General features: G+C 44.0%; 1 protein-coding gene across 1 annotated transcript in view; it reads left to right on the top strand.

Moving 5' to 3' along the window:
• The window catches only part of DNMT3L (DNA methyltransferase 3 like), a 441,537-nt gene that overhangs the window by 357,537 nt on the left and 64,830 nt on the right, over positions 1 to 19,170 (top strand). The window contains exon 9 of the mRNA XM_069613919.1: positions 12,299 to 12,384. Coding sequence (XP_069470020.1) covers positions 12,299 to 12,384 — 86 coding nt within the window. The remainder of the gene's footprint in view (positions 1 to 12,298; positions 12,385 to 19,170) is intronic.

Here is a 19,170-nt window from a genome sequence, read left to right as displayed (position 1 = left end):
TTTTAATGGTTGTGTGGGAATTCTGATTTTATAGGTGTACGGCGTGCTGTTTCCCGTTCCGGGACCATGTTTTGACTTCCGTTTCCGTATATTTACGGTCACCGTATTTTCCGATTGCCGCTCATTACGGTGACCGCTATGATGGGTGGCGGAATTGCACCTAGGGCGCCGTACGACGGCGGTGAGGGGCGTTTTGGGGACATTTCCGCCATTGCCGACTTTGCACTTCCGCCATGGCGTAGTGCTCGTGCCCGATGGGTCGGAATTAGCCGCACTTTACTCCGTCGTGCAATGGCGGAAACGCTATTTACGCTATGGCGGTCAGGTCAGTTACTTTCCGCCAGGGTCGTAATGAGGGCCACAGAATTTTATTTGTTGTCTGGGTCTCAGGGGTTAATGCAATTTTCTCCATCAAGACTTCCTGGAAATTCACTATAAATAATGACAAATGCCTCTCTTTGTTTCCTCTTTGCAGCATTATAAACCAGTCTAAGGTGTTTGATGGGAACTACATGTAGGAATATGTGCTGTACATATGATATATAGTGCATGTTGTCTATATTACCATTTTCTGGGAATGATATGCATTTCTACAATCATACCAAACTGTGCCTGTTATTGCATTGGGAATCACCCACTAGGTAGGACGTGTCTGAGTATGGAGAGCTCACACATACATGGTATGAAACAGGACACAGGAAAACAGGAGAGGTACTGGGGAAACAGGGATATAACGTGCACTGGGAGAAATGGCAGGGGCACATAAAGAAAGTCCTCAAAGAGAATGAAGGCACACATAGACACAGATAGGCACATATAAATAGAAGAGGCACAGTGTGAGAAGGAGTTCATTGGGACAGAAGGAGTGCACAGAGGAAGAAGGGACACACAGAGCAAAGGGGTGCAGAGAGACTCAAAATTGAAACCGGTAAGGTGCATAGAGACACACACAAAGAGCAAAGCGAGACAGAAGGGGTATATAGAAAAATAAGGTCCACAGATTAACTTGGGGTACATAGAGACTCAAAAGCAAAACAGTGAGACAGAAGGGGTAGAAAGAGACAAAAGGGGGGCATAGAGAAAGAAGGCACATGTACAGAAAGAAGGTGGACAGAGACACAGAAGAGCACATATCACTAGAAGAGACCCTTAAACCACCTACAATCGCAACCCTTTTCAACACAAGCTCAATGCTATCTTTATCACTGAGACATGAGTTCTCAGATGTGCTAGACATCCTTGTACTTCCTGGTGCATCTTACATACTGACTGCATGGGGAAGGTAGGAGAAGGTCTCAAAGTCATCCACAAATTGAACTCACCTTGTACCGTTTAGGATTGCGTGGCAATGGTTGCCATGGAGCTCCTCACATGCCTCTTCCTGTCATCGTAAAAGCAGACTGACACCCTCCACCTTATATATCAACCACTACACAGCTTTTAGACATTTCGTGATGCGCTCATCAGGCTTATCTTATCACATTGTTATCAGTCATACACTCATTAAACATCTTCCTTTGTGACTTCAACCTACCAGGAAGCCACGCCACTAAAAACACTAGTGGTGCTCTTTGTTACCTTACAGAATAAGTAGCCCATAAACAACTTACATGGAACAGTTATCATGTTAGAAGTGACACAATAGTTTGCATCGTCTCCATCTCCACTAGTCGAATGCCTCAAACGTATCCCACTTTACTGGACAGCCACGCCACCATCATCCCCATCCATCGCTCTCTCTCTCTCTCTCTCTCTCTCTCTCTCTCGCACATGCACACACATGCACACACACACACATACTCTCTCTCTCTCTCTCTCTCTCTCTCTCTCTCTCTCTCTCTCTCTCTCTCTCTCTCTCTCTCTGTCTCTCTCTTCCCTACTAACAAGGGACAGGGTAAGCCCACCATGTCTCCACAGCCTTCCTTTAAGAACTTCCAGAAGCTCTAAAACAGAGTCTCCCAAAACTGACCTCAGTTATCCCAATCAATTTCCCTGTTGACACCCTACTATCAACCTTTGCCCACACCATGACAGAACTGTTAGATATCCAGGCTCTGTGATAAAGTCCACTGCCTGACCACATTGGTTGATGGTGTGGTCAACAAGATGGCTGGGTGTCACCACATGTGGCATGTTATTGGGCCAGAAGGAGGCCTGGGAGGATCCCCTTCCTAACCCTATGATGCCACGCACGGAGGGCAGGGACTCGTCACATTGTGACTAGAGATGCTACTGTCCCTTTAAGGAAATCGGGGAGCATCAGTCCCACTGAGCCAGCTTTTTCTGCATGGTCTTCTCCACTCGCACAGGTGCAGAAACCTCTCCTAAATCTAGCCACAGCAATAGAGGAATCTGACCTAGACCAGGAAATCTGAGAGGCAGTCAGCCTGTCATCACACAAGACCTCCACTTCCATACAGTTAAGAACAGATAGGCCAAAGGAGTCCACACCAAGGGCTGGGCCAGAGTCTGACCACCATAGAGAGGACCGCCCAATGAAAGAGAGTAGCATGACCCAATCCCTACCTTTTAACTCAGAGCCATCCTGAAGGGTGGGACCCACCAGCCAGTTCATACATGAGCGACCCAAAGAGAAAGAGGAAGTTGAGAACTCCAAGATGGCAAACATGATCCTTAAAGCTGCAATCCAGCAGTAACTATAGCCGCAACCAGGCATAAAGAACTGCGACTCCAAATTCTGCACAAAACATGCATACCTGGGTTTCCTTATCCCAGAGGCAGGCTGGAAGACAGGGCCAGAGTTTGCAAGGCAGTTGGAAGACAGCCCAGGAGGAGAGACACACAAATCTCAAGTCCAGCAGGGCTGCAAGCCAACCCCAGAGGCGGTACCCCACAGGTGATCCTCATCCCGTCAACCACACCTAAGTCCCACTACACCAGAGAGACACAGGAAGGAGGGTCAAATCACAATGAAAAACAAGGGCTTGGTCAGTAGGCGGTGGAGTTCGGAGGAAGAGCTAATTTGGTGCTGTCTAGAAAGGTGAACAGAAGGAGCTGCAGAAGGAGATCAGAGACAGGAAGGGAAGCCCTGAAGGGGTAAGGAGGAGGCAAGAGGCTGCAGGGGAGGCACAGGAGGCTGGAAAGACAGACCATGAAGGGTGAGACTAAGGGATTGACAGGGCCGTGATAGAGAAGACATATGGGACTGGGGAAAGGAAGGCCCAGGCGGTGGAAGAGATATCTGAGAAGTAGAGGAGCCTGAATTTTATATGGGAAGTGACTGAGGGTGTGAAGAAGGTCCTCAAATAGGTGAAAAAGGTTGGCAAGTTATGAGACTTGGAGAACCTTAGTACATTAATACTCCAAGGCAGTGAAGTCTGTGGGTATGAGAGTAAATGGCTGGGAAATACTGACAAGAGGTTGATAAGAAAAGAATGAGAGATTAGGAAAGAAAGGCAGAGTTGGTGGAAGAGGTGGCGCAGGTGGTAGTAAGAACTGAAAGGGAAATGCAGGATAACACCAAGGAGGTGAGGAAGGAGGTAGTAAAAGGAAGAGCTGAACTGGCGGATTGTTAAAAGACTATGTTAGGGCAACAGGATCAAATCCCTCTTTGTGGAAGTCAAACACTGCTGCGACCCGCTACCGAACCAGTAATCACAAGGTCCACAGAAAAATGTAATGCTATTAATGGGCCTCATTACAAGTTTAGTGGTCTCTCAGCGGTAAATCCACCAATATATAACCAAATGGATTTACCGTTACTGCCACTTGGTCAGGTGGAATTACCGCCAGATAATGAGTGGCGGTATGACAGTGTTAGTCCCCATTTATAGAGTCATTCAGACTCAATGGGGAATTCTGTGTAATTACCACTGATGGTAATTGTCTCAAAATGGCAGTTTTTTGCGCTAAGGTGGCAGAAATACCTCTAGCATTTTTCTGGAGGTTTTTCCTTCACCTTAACTCCAAACCTATAGTTCGACGGTGTGTAATATGGCGTTAATGCAGTGGTAACTCTGTTACCACTGCATTACAACAGTTTTTGGCCACACCGCCAAACTCACAATGAGCCCAATGACCCCATTCATTCTCCAGTACAAAACCATGGCCATCGGTCTGCTGCAAGACCGAAAAGGGACTCGTTCTTACCACTCTCAAAGATTTTTCCCCAAATGTTATGGATATCCGGATAAGAAGATGAGAATTTAAATTGGAACTTACAAGAAGGAGGATAGATACTGCAAGGGAACACTGCAACGCCCTCTGTGTGGCAGCTACTAATCGTGATTCTAAATATTTTTGGAAGACTGTTACCAGGAATCTGAATGGCCTTGATCTGGGTTTTTAGAAAGTCCCAGAAGTACATGTGTCTGTTGGATTAAGCATGGGCACAGCTTGTACAGTACTGGCAGTAATAGCGAGGTGATTAGTGGTGAGGATCTATCTGCGGATAAGGAGACAATGGGCCTCATTAAAACTGAGGCGGAACGGGTTAACGGGCTCCGCTAAAGGAGGCGGACCCGTTAACCCCGTTCTGCCTCATTACAAGCTCCCCTCGCGGGACTTGTTAAGGGACGCCTGGTCAAACCAGGCGTCCTTTCCGGGTCCCGTGAGGGGAAGAGGGAGGAAACAACGGGCCGCTCGTAATCGGCCCGTTATTTCCTCCCTCTCCCATTCCCATTGAGCCCTATGGGGGCTCAAATGGGAATAGGGAAGGTATGGGTCCGGGTTCCTGGAGGGAGGAATTACCGGGCCCTCCGAACTCAGAATGGCCCGGTAATTCCCCATTCAGGGAACCCGGACCCGATTTTGGCGGCAGCCATGCTGCCAGTAGCGACATGGCTACCTCCAAAGTCGAAATGAGGCCCATTGACTCACTTTTTCATTAGCAAATTCATCTCTATAATTGGGAGACAAAAACGACTCAAAGCCCCTGATTTTGGTGGGTTGCCACATTACTTATTTTGTGCCACACTGGTTTGTGGGCATCTTTCCTGATGCAAGTTTTGAATACCATTATCACTAATGGACATATTCCAGATAGTTGTCAGACCAGTATGTGCTGATCGGTTTACTGCGATTTTACCGAAGACTTTTTATTGGAGGCCTTTTTTTAGCAGAGCAAATTCCCAAAAAATACTGATTTGTTATTTTTTTTTATTTGGGAAGTTCGCGCCCACCACCTACCCCCTCTGTCCCTATGTTTTTAACCCTCTCAATCCCCTCCCCACCTGTTTTTACCCTCTACCGCCCTCCTCATATATATATACATATTTTAAAAATCAGTATTTTTATTCACTGAATTTGCTTCGGTAAAAAATTCATTGAATACATGGTTTTCGGTGAGATGACTAATTACTGTGCTGAACTACCAAAAGGGAAGTAAGTCCCTTGCATCCTTCTACCTCGCAGTCACCCTGCTGGAGTGAACATCTAAGCTCTTTTCAGGAATATTATTGAATAGAATTCAGGACTGGCTCAGGTGACCTGGCCTTCTGTCAGATACTCAACTAGCCTTTATGATGATTATGGGCAGCATAAACCAGTGTCTTAATTTATATGAGATTCTGGCAAAATATGCCCTCCTTTTAGGAACTCGTATCTACGTGGCCTTTATGGGCCTAAGTTCGGCCTTTGGCCACGTGGACAGGAGGCTCCTTAATATCTCCCTTGATCAGATGTTAACCTGAAGCCCCCGATTCGGATAATGCAGGCTCTTAATACTGATACAGCATGATGAATTGAGGGATACTATTAAGGTGGGTAAAGGCGTCCTGTTCAATCTCTATGTAAATTCCTTTTCTTCCACCATAGAAACTACAAATGCTGATGTACCCCATTGTGGAGAAGGAAGGCTGCCTGTTTTATGGTTTGCTGATGACGCAGTGCTGCTTGCTAGAACTCCCAAATCCTTGTGGACACTGGTTGACCTTAAGGCAACTATATCTACTATATCGTGGTCTGATGGCAAATGCCGGGAAATGCTATGGCATGCGCTTTTCTAACATCAAAGGAAGTCCCCACAAATATCATTTAACAGCCATAGGCTGCTGAAATGTAAACATTTTGCCTACCTAGGTTATAATCAATGTTTTGCTTTGAAGACCAATGTTGATAAACAAAGGTCCATGATGAACCAATTATCGGGAGCCTGTTTAGATTTGCCAAGACTATGAAACAGTCTTCAGTCGAGCATATGTTGGCAAACTATAGAGGCATGGGATTAACAGCCCATGCCTATTGGAGTGAGCTAACTGATTGTGGGAATGTATATGTTTTACAGAGGCTGGAAAATCTCTCTCTTCACAGTCTCAATTCGCTGTTGTTTTATATTGTGATGGATTGATATTTATTTTGTGATTTTTATGGATTCCTAGAAAAAAGTACCCGTTCTCCATAAGGGTTCTGTGGACAGACATGATAGCACTCTTATCAATTGTAGGTCGCTGTTCCGATTTGTTTATCACTTGATGTGCTTTGCACTCTGAAGTAAACTGCACTGAGAATGGGCGTTTGTGGCTGGCTGACATACCCCGGAGCAGACGTTGGGGGATGTGAGAGTTGGTGTGCTGCTGCATACGGGAACCTAATGTGCTCTCGCCCCACATGTTGCCTCACCCTGGTGTGGTGCAGTTCGTTGAGGTGCATTGCGGTGCAAATATCCCAGAAACCGTGCATTCTAGGGTTGAGGACCGGTCCTCATATTACCACATTGATGTTTCTCCGATTTCAGGCAACCGTCTCATGTGAGAAGGTGCTGAAATCCAGGGCAAGGCGTGGGGTGTCCAAATGTTATGTAGGCGGTAATGTTTGGAGGGTCCTAACAGGTAGCTATGCAAAAGTCGGTTCAGATTGGTGAAATGATGTGGAATTGTATAAGGAACAATGCTTCGCTAAACCACAAACCCATCAAAATGTTTGACTTTTGCTGAGATTCTGTAAACGGGGGTGTGGTATCCAAATGTCATGTAGCCAGTATTGTCCTGAAGGCCCTAACAGGAAACTATGCAAAATGTAGTGTATATTGGTGAAACGGCATGGAATTGTATGAGGAACAATGCTTCTCCAAGCCACAAACCCACACATTTTCACTTTTATAAATATAGATAACTATTCTGAAATAAACCAACTGATTTATTGACTGACTCAATCCTTGCTGAGAAGTGTGGAGTGGACTATTTATTGCTAAAGACAAGGTGGTGGATCCCAATACCAAAATGGGTATATCTATGGAGACAGACAATCTAGTTTAAGGCTTGTGAGAGTGAGACTTGAGGTGAGACATCAGGAAGGAGAGAGAGAGAACGTTTGGCAAGTGGCTGAAGGAGCAGAACCCTGAGGTTAATGGAGGCAGCGAGGGTCATGGTAAGAGCACTCGTCCAGCTTTAGGGGCAACCTTTTATTCTCCTGTTTCTCTGCTCCTTGTTGGAAGATCCGCTATTCACTGCCATACTTAAAGAATCTTAAACAGGCTCCAATCCAGGGCTGAAGCTCGAGTGCAAGCTCTGGATCGCCAAGGAAGGATATACTGTGGGAAACAGAGTGTGGGAATCCTTAAACCTGGGGCAGAGAATCAAGAAACAAATACTACATGAACTGCAGGCAAAACGTTTGGGAACCGGAACCTGTAATAAGAATAACTGGAAGAAGGATTCAGGAGACCCCAAAGCCTGAGACTGTAAACTCACTGGTTAATTGATGTATTTGCCGGGTCAGGCCCCATCCCAGACTTGCTAAGAAATGGGGGAACATTTGTTTGAGTACCCTAAGAGGCACCCAGAGGAGATAAGCGATTCTCAATTATTGAACCTCGTCTTTGGAACAAGCTTCCGCCCCATTTTAGATCATGACCTTACTGCTGACTTACAGGAAAAATCTTAAAACCTTTTCTCTTCTCGCAACCTACCTGTTAATTTTCTACTTAAATGATCATCTTTTGTAATTTCCTCAAACCTCTCTTGTCGCTGTCTGCACCCAGGTACAGTAAACACTTCACTGTACCCTAACTGGGTTATGCGCCATACAAATTAATTCAAATCACTTTCTCATGTCCAGTTCTCCCAGAGCAGCACCTTACCTTAGAGAACACCATCCTGACAACATTTAGTTTACTTCTTACTCTGCTCGTGTGTTACTTCCGCGGTCACTTGTGCACATTTGTTAATGTTAACTGTATCCCCATAACTGGCCATTGGTCGGTCAATTTTCACCTCATAACAGCCCAAAGTAAGCAAAATCAGATGAAGACTAAACCCTCCTCCCTACAGTATACTCAGGTACAAACATGTAATCCGAAGGAAAGATAAATGAACAAGCAAAACAGAGAGTAGGGACCTCCACACTCTAAAGACCCTCTGCAGCACATGCAGGAGACTCATCATTATTAAGACCAAAGTATCACATTACTCCAGATCCATTGCAGCATCAGATAACAGGATCAGACTCCATTTGGGGAAGTCAGACACTGCTGCAACACTCTACCAAACCAGCAATCGCAAGGTCCACAGAAACATGTAACAGTATTAATAACTCCAGCCTTTCTGAGATAGAGAATATCACACGTCACGTTAATGTCTTTAGGGCTGCAGCCGCCACACTAAACACAATCATGGAGTCATGGCCTGCCTTTACTCCAGTACCATGTTGAAATTCTAACATCACTAAAACCACTCTCATACAAGGTGGATGCTCTACCTTCCAGACATCGTAGAGCAGATCAAGGGTACTGCCTTTACACCTACTTCTCCAAGTAGTGAATGCCTTACTCAATTAAGGCATCTTTCCAAGCAGCCTAAACAAAGAGTAATCCAACCACTCCTTAAATAAAAAACACAATATATCTGGATGACCTTGCCAACTACTGGCTGATAATTCACCTACAAAGCCATTGAGAAATTATCGATGAACCAATAAGGACTACTCTGTGACCACCAATCAGGATTTAGACCTAGATATACCGCGTAAAGTGCTACCGTACAGGAGACCCTCGATGATGCTCTCCAGATCATGTACAAAGGAGATGCCTCCCCCCTGGTCCTCCTCAACCTCTCTGATGCATATCCTTAGCTGTTGACCAAATCACATTAATCAGCATTTTCAGAATAAGGTTCAGAGGTATTCAGCTGGTACACCTCTTGCCTCTCAGACACCAAGCAGTCCAGATGGGCAACGGCAGGTCAGGCCATCTTCTGATCACCTGCGGGGTTCCACAAAGCTAAATCCTTTCCCCAGTAATCGTCAGGTTCTATATGATGATGCTGGGGTCACTTCTGCTAGCCCAAATATCTCAATATGCAGATGTGACACAGTTATGCCCAAATCCTCTTGCGCCTCAGCGAGTGGCTTGCTTCCATCCAAGCATGGGTGACAATTTCCTACAAAAGCAAAATCCTAAAAAAACGGAATCATTCCTACAAAGCCATCCAGCTAACCAGGAGACAATTCAAGAGTGGCAAATGACATGCAACTTGACAGACTCACTATTCAGTTACACCCAACCACCAAATCACTCAGGCTCTCCAGTGTGCTAGATACCTTTGCACATAAGGCAACTACCGCTTGGACGCACACATACCTTCCTGCAAAACTCAAGATGGCACATGAACCTACAGGAGGCAGACCATTGCAAAGCTCAAGAGAAAACTGACACAAAAAGAAATAAAACAGGAAAAAAGCATTTTCTTGCCACACACTAGCCTACTGGAGCTCCAGTCAAGTCAGAATTACAATGGCCGCAACATTCTTCCAGTACTCGAAAGACCTCAAACCCCTGCTCTTCAGGGAGTAGCTAGTAAACTCCTAGACCCCACCGCTCCTCCTCCCAGGAGAAACAAACACTATGTCCCAGGGCGCCCCAGATCCACAATTGGAACTTGTCTCATCTGGCTTACATTTATGTCATAATCCTCGACTAACATGGTACACCACTCCATTGCTTTTTATGGAGGTCTATTTTAAATAAACCCAAACACAAACACTTTAAAAAAAAAAGAGGACAAAATTGGTAGATAAAGAAAGAAGGGGCGCGTAGAGAAAAAATACAACTGATTGAGTAGAAACTGTACATCAAAAGGGAAACATGCAAGTTGCCCTGAGAAAAAGAAGCTACTCAAAGCTATGGAATGGGCACATATAGCAAAACGGAATACATATAAGCAGAAGGGGCAACGAGAGGCAGATGGAGCACTTATAAAAAGAAGGAGCACAGTGAGGCACGAGAGTCAGGGAGAAACAAAAGGGCACATATAAAAAGAAGGGGCAAGAGACAGAGCAAAACAGTAGGCAAGAGACCTAGATGGGCATATTTAAATAAAATGGCCACAGAGAGACCGAATGGCCAGAGCAAGATAAAACAAGCCTTGGCAATGCAAACAGTTTGGTCTTTTGAGTATGCATGGGAAAGGCACTTGCCAGGCACAACCGTGGTGGAATAGACTACCTATTGTTGGTAGCAAGTGTAAAATGGCGCAAGCACCTGGGCATCTAATAGCAGTGCCTGGCAAAAGCTTAAAACGTATGCACAAGTCAAAAATGTTGCCTTTGCCAATGCTCATTTTAAACAGGACTTCTGTGGCTTTGCCATGCTCGTTTTGAACAGGACTTCTGTGGCTTTGCCAATGCTTGTTTTGTAACATAACTTAAATGAAGGACACACGAAGTGCTTTTAAATCGAGTGGTTGAAGGCAGCCTTGGTAAGACATTTTTATTACACCAGTAGCAGGTTTACAACTCCAATTAAGTCCTTAACTCTCAGAAGACTGCTTTGAACAAACCCTGGCAGGCACTTTGAATTCAAAGCCTGATGGTAAGGCTTGATTAAAGCGACCATTAAGGAGTCACATGAGGAGGTTTTTTTTGGGCGGGCAAAGGCAGGAATGAGTGGCAATTGCCTTAGGGATTAGCATGGACAGGCAATGGGTGGGCACAACACGAAGCAACACCTACAGACTCTCTTTCCCTATTCATATGTCCTTCCTCGCTATCTGTACTCCTATGCAATAGTTTTGGCTTATAGGTATCTCAAGCGACACCTAATAGCCGAAATTAAACAGGAAACAAAGAGAAGGAATACATAGAAAAAGAAAGAGCACTTATGGGCAAAAGGAACACACAGACACAGAAGTGGGCCACATGTCAGAATATGAATGCCACTTTTTTATACAGTACTGGAAGCTGAGTTATGTGTTGTTACTGTTACTCAGTTGACGGATATTAAATTGATCGATGTCAGAAATATCTAGGGCTGACTATTTACTGACGGGGTTCAAATCTGTGAGTGCAGTGTGCTCACAGATATCCAGAGTAAGCACTTAACTCTCCAAGCCACCTTAACAGATTAGGAAGAGCAGTTGGGGTTTAAAAGATGTTGGGTGGCAAAGGTATCTTACAGAGACAGAAAGACTACAGAGAAACAAGGAATCATGCAGAAAAAGGAGACTACGGAGATAGGAGAGTTGACTAACAGAAGAGGCACACATCCAAAGTGCACTGAGCAACAGGGATGTGAAAGAAAGAATGAGATAATGTAGGGAAATTAATACAAGGAGAGGGATAGGGGGGCTAATGAACAGACATTTTAGGATTAAGGTCTCTTTAAAGTAATGTGCAAGGAAGAGCCCTTCACTCGTGAAATGTATATAGTACAATAGAGGATCATACTCCTACTGTAGGATGTAAATAATGCACAGAAGGGTATGCAATGACCTTTCTGTGCATCATACAGAACAGGATTTGTTGAGTGAGATGGTCCTAACAGTTCAGCTTTCACTCGGAAACCATTTGAAAAATCTGCCTGCAGTACAGACTGTGTGCTGGGGTGTCAACCATGGGTTTGCATGAACATGATAGAAACCAGGTCAGATGTGCTAATGGGGGCATAAAGGAAACTGTCAACTATGTGCACAGGGTGCATAATGCAGATCAGCAATGATGTACTTGTTTACTGGATACCGGCTAAGATGTTCCCAGTGAGCATAATATAAATTGGAAATGTTGCGCTTAGTGCAATTTTATGACTAGACATAATGTAAACTGACAAAGACATGCCAGCTAGCTGTCCTAAAATTCACAGACATGAACAACTATAATTTTTTAATCAAACTGTTGGTCACCTTTTAGTGGTATTGATTCTTGATTTGCTGTTTTCCTCATCGACATAATCCAGTGTGTTTCCTGTATGTTTGGGGCTGAATAGACCTGCATTGTAAGCATCCCACAGGTGTGAAGAGATCCTCACAGTTTGTAGTTTGTAACAAAACCAGATCCCTGGTAGTATTTTAGCATAAAGCTCCCGCTCTTGCCTGCCGAGCATCATACATCTTCTGTTAATCTCTTTCAGACAAATCCATTGACTGTCTATGATGTGAAAAATGGAGCAGTTGTGAGTGCTGTGCAAGTGTGGGGAAACATCCCTTCATTGAACAGGTAAGACTGTAGCCCATGTGTATCGTCAACATATGATCCAGTTCCACAAGATAACCGCAATGGGGTAGATACACCAATATCCTGTCATTGAAAGGGTGAGCTCTTTGCTTATGCCTAATGTCTGCGTGCAGTTTGGATCCATGAGTGGATGTGAACTCATACCTTCAACGACCCGTTCATTAATAAACTCTGTGACTTTGCAGCCTTCCCCACTATCATACAGCGTTTGACACCTTCAATCGCACCACCCTCCTATCCAGATTGGTGCAGGTGGAGATCATTATGGTGTGGCTCCTTGTTTATCACAGGGGTCTCAATTATTTTTTAGGCCCCATATTAGTCTTCACATTGGCCCCTGGCCTTTGTGGTACCACAGAGGTCTTCTGTTTACCCTTTTATGTGTAATGTTTATCGGCTGCCCTTAGTCTGGAAAATAGGCTCTTATGGACTTGGATTTTTAACAGTACTGATGAAATGAGAATATTGCCTTTTTCATGCCACCCAATCAATGATGGCAACTATATAAAACTTTACCCGTTTCAAACAGAGGCTATCATATTAGGTACAGCCTGTCAGCTACAGACCCCTGACATGTGGAATACCCTTCAGCCAATGCCAAGACCTACTCTTCTCCATACACTTTTCTTGCTTCAAAGAAAACACATTGGGCCATGTAATCTCTGCACTCCTTACCCTAACTTCCTCCAACATCTCACAATAAAACAATTCAGACAATGAAGGCATCCTACATAGCATACCCAAGGTTAGCCCCTGTACGTCAAACAAAGACATCATGAATGCCATCATGTTACTTCAGAAATGTCCCAATTATCCAACTGAAACAAGCACTATTCTCTCTTCTAAACATCCCTGCAAAGGGATTGACAAATTGCTGTAGACAATAGATGTGACATAGTAAGTATTTGCAGTCCTGCAAGTACTAAGGCGCATTAATCATAACTCGAACTCTGTTTTCTTTGATATTCAGCACTTTAATAATCAATGGCTTCTTTACTCGAAAATAGAAATACACATGCATTTGACTAACAGCCACTATCATAAGCTTAATAAACACAATACATATTTCTATTGTGAATCAACTTTGGGAGCTAAGTCACTTTCTTTTGAACAAGTAAATTGACTAAAAGGGCTTCTATTCTTGTCTGACACATGTTTTGCCCCTAAACAGATCTTCATTAAGGCCTAATTGGTAGGAATATCCTCTTCAAATTTGTTCTGCAATGGGTGGTCTTGAGTAGTGTGCCCTACTGTGGTTTCTCACCACAAATGGGTCCAAATTACTCTTTATAACTGAGGTAGGAAATGGACACCAAAAGAAGGTTGGTTAGGTATTAGACAGTTAAGAAATCTGTATAAGGATAGGACATATTGGTAGGCCATTTCCGGAATTGGTGAACGTTAGCACAAAGCGCTTGGGAAAGCTTTTGGTGAAAACCCTGCAAACTGAATGCCAAAATTCAATAATTCCTGAGAAGGGCCACCAATTTGTCCAGTCCTGTTCTTATATACTTGTTCAAATAAAATTAACTTAGCATCCAAAGTTGATTACAAATAAAAATATGTCTTTTTTATATATTGTATGATAGTAGCTTTTTCTCAGTATTTTGTAATTGCATTTCTTTCTTTCACTAAGAAACCATTTGTTAGGATATTGACCAGGTATATATACATTTTTTTTTACTTAAATGTTTATTAACATTTTCTTAAGGAAACATACACATTTGAATTCATAGTTAGCATCACAAAGTTTCCTTAACTCTGGCCCTCCTCCCACACCCCCTTCCCATTCGAATAACAAATAACATTCTACTTGTAGAGGGCAATAAATTAGATACATCAGATAAATCTCCTGCCTCTACTCTTCGACCTTTACAACTTATCCAGAACAGGACTGCAAGACTTGTCCTTGGCCTCAAGCCCAGGAATCGTATGTCTCCAACTCTGTAATCTCTCCACTGGCTCCCTGTGGCTGCAAGGATCAACTTCAAGAACCTCTGCATCATCTACAATGCTTTCTGGGGCCTGGGACCACTCTACCTCCAACTTTCTCATCCAAAACATCTTCCTTCTTGATCTCTCCGTTCATCGACCTCCAACTCTCTGAGGGTCAGACACTTCTCTAAGCAGAGAGTTGGGGGCAGATCTATGTCCTTGGCTGGGGCCTCCCTCTGGAACAGCTTCTCTGCCTCTCTCAAACTTGAGCAGAACCACCTCTGATTCCGGAAGCAACGCAAGACCTTCCTTTTTGCTTCTGCTTTCTCCTGCATGTCCAGTTGCCCTCGCGCTGCCTCAGGGCTCCCCTGAACTTAAGGGTCTGTATCTGCAACCCTACAGTACCTTCCCTCTGCACTTATGAGCCACCCGCTGGCTGCACTTGTGAGTTAACTGTACTTCCCCCTTTCCCTGCCCCCGGCACCGCTCCCCTTCCCCGCTCCCCGCACTTGCGTGATCTGAATGACACAAGAAGAAAGATACTCCAATTTACATGGAAAGATTCCACGCAATCATTAACCAAAGCTGGCAGTTTTTTGTACGTGAATATGTCCCAGAGCTTATTCATCCAGTCATTTTTTGAAGGTTTGAATTTATCCTTCCACTTCTGGGCTAAGGCTACTCTGCCAGCTGTCAACATTGCTTCACTTAATTTTGGGAATCTAGATTTGTTACCTTCATCTGGGACGCCTAACAACACTTGCATCCAACTAAGAACTTCGTACCAGTAGACTTGTATTTTAAGGCAGGACCACCAAATATGGTACCATCAGCCAGTCCGGCCACATTCTCTGGGGTAGAGGGGGAACATCACTCAAAACATTTTGGACAGCCTCAGGGGTGGGAGGTTCCAGCCATGCAATATTTTGAAATGTTGTTCCATTGTAGAGGTGCATAGGTTTCCGCTAAACATGAGTTTGAATATCCTACTCCAGGTGACATCTGGAATTTCCCCTCCTGTCTGTTCTACCCAGAGACAGCTGAGGTTCTGTCGTCCCTCTAAATCTGGCGTGGCCATCCCTGTGTATAAGTTTGAAAGTATTCCCTTTCTGGAGGTAGCTTCATTAATGACTTGTTCAAAGGCTGTAAGAGGTTGTGAGATGTGGCATTTTTAGTCAGACATAATACCTTTCAAGCGAAGATAATCGAATATACTCAACGTATCCGCTCCCAATATCTCAGTCAGGGCTTGTATTCTATGAATTGATCATCCATGTATAATTGCCCTGCTCTTTCGAGCCCCCTATCAGACCACATTTGTAAATTGCAGAAGCCCCTACCCCCGATGTCTAGTGGGGGCCCACACACCAACCTCAATGGAGAACGCCAGGAAGCGAGGAGGTCATTAAATGTGCCCTTTATCCTAAGACTCCAAAGCACTGGATGTGTTGGATGTCTCTTAATATTGTCGGGAATGTCTTTTATTGGGGACCACAATAGGTCTCGGGATTTCCTTGGGTGGGCATATAGATCTTCAATACACATCCAGTATGTACCTAAATCATCCCTAAGGTGTTCCAACATGACACGTAACTGGGCTGCTTTATGATATAGCTGAAAGTCAGGGAGAGCGAAACCCCCAAATTCTCATTTAGGATTAAGGTGCTTTTTTAATTCTGGGTTTCTTCCCTTTCCAAACAAATCTATTTATCATGGTATTTAAGTTGGCTAAAAAAGCTTCTGGGAGAGGAGTTGGGAGAGCTGCAAACAAATAAAGTAATCAGGGCAAAACATTAATTTTACTTTCACCATTCAACCAAATCATGAGAGCGTTAAGGGGTCCCATTTTAGAAGGTCTTATCTAATTCTCTCCAACATGGGGTTAAAAATAATCTCCACCAGCTTCGATAGATTTCTGGGTAGGTTAATCCCTAAATTAGGTGTGGCTGTGTTCTCAACTCTGATCCAGCAAATAGTTCTCTTTCCTCTGGTTTCCAAGTTGTCACCCTCAATTGGGATTACATTTGATTTACGGATATTTATTTTCAGACCTGAGAATTAACCAAATGCCTTAATTTGCTTAAGAAGCTCCAGTAAGGATGTTTCTACCTCTGTTAGGTAACATAGAATATCATCGGCGAATAAGAAAAGTCTGAAGTTGATGTCCCCATCCCCACATTGAATTCCCATAATCCCTGGATTTTCCCTAATTGAAATTGCCAGTGGTTCCATCGTTATTGCATTTATTAAAGGAGAGATGGGACAGCCCTGCCTAATTCATCTGAAGAGATGGAAAGGAGCCGATATAATGCATTCACTGCTACCCTCACCATCAGGCCATTATATAGGGCAGAGATTCATTGCCTGAAATTGTGGCCAAACCCCATCTTTTGAAAGACCCTCCCAATATAAATCCACGCCACTTGGTTGAAAGCTTTCTCTGAGTCTATGAAAACCAGATATGCACTCAAGCCCCGATCTTTTACCTCAGGCATTAAATCGATCATTTTCCTTATATTATCAGAACCCTAAGGGCCTGGGATAAATCCCACCTGGTCCCTGTGTATTAAAGAGGGCATAATAGGATGGAGTCTATTGGCTAGCACTTTTGCCAAGATCTTAACGTTAGTGCTCAACAGGGAAATAGGGCAGTATGATTGGCATTGGGATGGGTCGTTACCTTCCTATGGGATGACTATTATTAGGGCTAAAAGCATAGATCTTGGGAGCACACCCATTTCCAGTACATTATTGAAAAGTTTTGTCACAAATGGAGCCAAAGTGGACCGGAACATTCGGAAAAATCGAATAGTAAATCCATCTTCCCCTGGTGCAGTACCCCCTTCATACTACAAATAGTGTCCGCTACTTCCTCCTCGGGGATAGGGGCCTCCAACGAAGTCACTTATCACATGGGAGATGCGGGATGGGAACAGAGTTCAGGAACTTGTCAATATGAGATCCCTCTCCTTCATATTTACGAAATTCCTCTGCTATCAGAGCATCATCAAAACGTTTCACTCCTCCTGTTGGTTGTATCGCCACTACCCTTGTAGCGTTTTTTTGTTCCCTTAACCTCCAAGCTAGAATTCTATTGGTTCTCTCCCCCTTCTCAATGTACTTTTCTCTTAAGAACGCACATTTTCACTCTGGTGGATCAAAGGGCTTTCAATTTCGCTTTGCATTTCTGGATTCTTTCCAGGTCACCAGGAAACATCTGGGATTTCAATTTCGGTTGTAAGGATTCTATTTTCCCCCTGCATTCCAGTTGCGCTCTCTCTCTTTTCCTAATAGCTTCCATTCCTATTAACACACCTTGAATCATAGTCTTGAAGGCTTCCCATATTTCCGAGATCCCCACTTCGCCATTATAATTCAAATGAAAGAATTCTTTGATTGCCTCCAACAGAGTTAGAGAATGTTCCTTATCTTTTAGCAACTGGTCATGATTGGACCACAGCTTAGCTTCCGTGGTTGATTGAAACACTTTATTTTTAAGGGGCTCTCAATGAGGAGGTAGCCTATTCTCGAGAAAGCATCATGAACTCTCGAGTAATAGGTGAACAGGGGATTGCAGCCCTGAACCCGGGTAAAGGATTCCACCACACCCAATTCTGTGTTGGTTTGTTGAAATCAGAGAGCACTCCTGTTTACCCCTTGGGATGCCATATAGGTTTTCACTCTTTTCCTGTCCAGATCCGGGTCCAAGACCATATTAAAGTCATCACCCATAAACAAAGAACCTTCGACAAATGTTTGAATCTTGCTCTTCAATGCATCCCAAAATTGTTCTTGACCATCATTAGGACATTACAACACCAAAGTTACCATTATATACCTTTAATTACCCCTTTTACCATTTCAGATCGTCCTCCAGGATCTATCACCTCTACCTTAAACAACAAGTTCAGTTTACTAGCCACTATAATTGCCACACCTTTCCTTTTAGGGGTGTTCAAAACAAAATATGCCTATCTATCGACCTTGCCTTCAAGGCTGCTTCAATCCCCCTCTGCAATGAGTCTCCTGTAGGAACATGACCTCTAACTTAAGGCAGTTAAACTCACAAATTGGTAGAGATCTCTTATTCGGGGAGTTTAACCCTCTAACATTCAATGAACCCATTGCCATAATATTAGCCATATTAGACATTTTGACATATAAAGAAATCAATGAGGCTGCACTCGTTACAGTTCGTGTGCACCGAACTTGCGCCTTAAACCTGTCGCTTTTTTGCTCTGGTTTCCCAACTTTCTGTAGAATAGTATACATCGAATTAAACAACCTATGTATCCCTTTATAAACAACAACAACCCCAACTCCCACCCCCCAAAGCGCCTGGACTACTGGTGACATATGAAACATTGCTGGGCCAGACCACCAAGAGCTACGGCACCTTCTGGCTTTCCTTTTTCATCCCCTCACCTCTGAGCCCCCTCCCATTAAGCCCCCGCCATAATCAATTGGCACACTTCCCATGATTTTTGCACTTAGAAGAAACAATTTCATTCTGTCAATAAGAGAAACTGATCGAATGTGAAAGGCCTGCGAGACCTCTCAACATTTCAAATTCTGTTACACCCTTACTCGGCTCCCGCTGTAAGGAGTGAATGAAGGCTCCGAAACTCGCCAAAAAGCACCAGAGTTGGTCTCCTAGACTCACTCCAAAGTGCAGCCAAAGTTCATCACTTCCCCTCAAGATTGTGTGCGGGATTTCCAGATTCAGTTTCTTGAATTTATGAAGACCTCTGATTTGGCGTCTATCCGCAGGACCTTTTCTCTTTGGTGTCTTGCTCAGTATTTCCTCTGGAGCGATCTGCGGGGAAACTGGAG

This window comes from Ambystoma mexicanum, chromosome 9, assembly GCF_040938575.1.
Source record: "Ambystoma mexicanum isolate Mex_15411 chromosome 9, UKY_AmexF1_1, whole genome shotgun sequence".
Lineage (NCBI taxonomy): Eukaryota > Metazoa > Chordata > Amphibia > Caudata > Ambystomatidae > Ambystoma > Ambystoma mexicanum.
The sequence above is the reverse complement of the archived record's forward strand: the minus strand, read 5'-3'. Positions and strand labels throughout refer to the sequence as shown.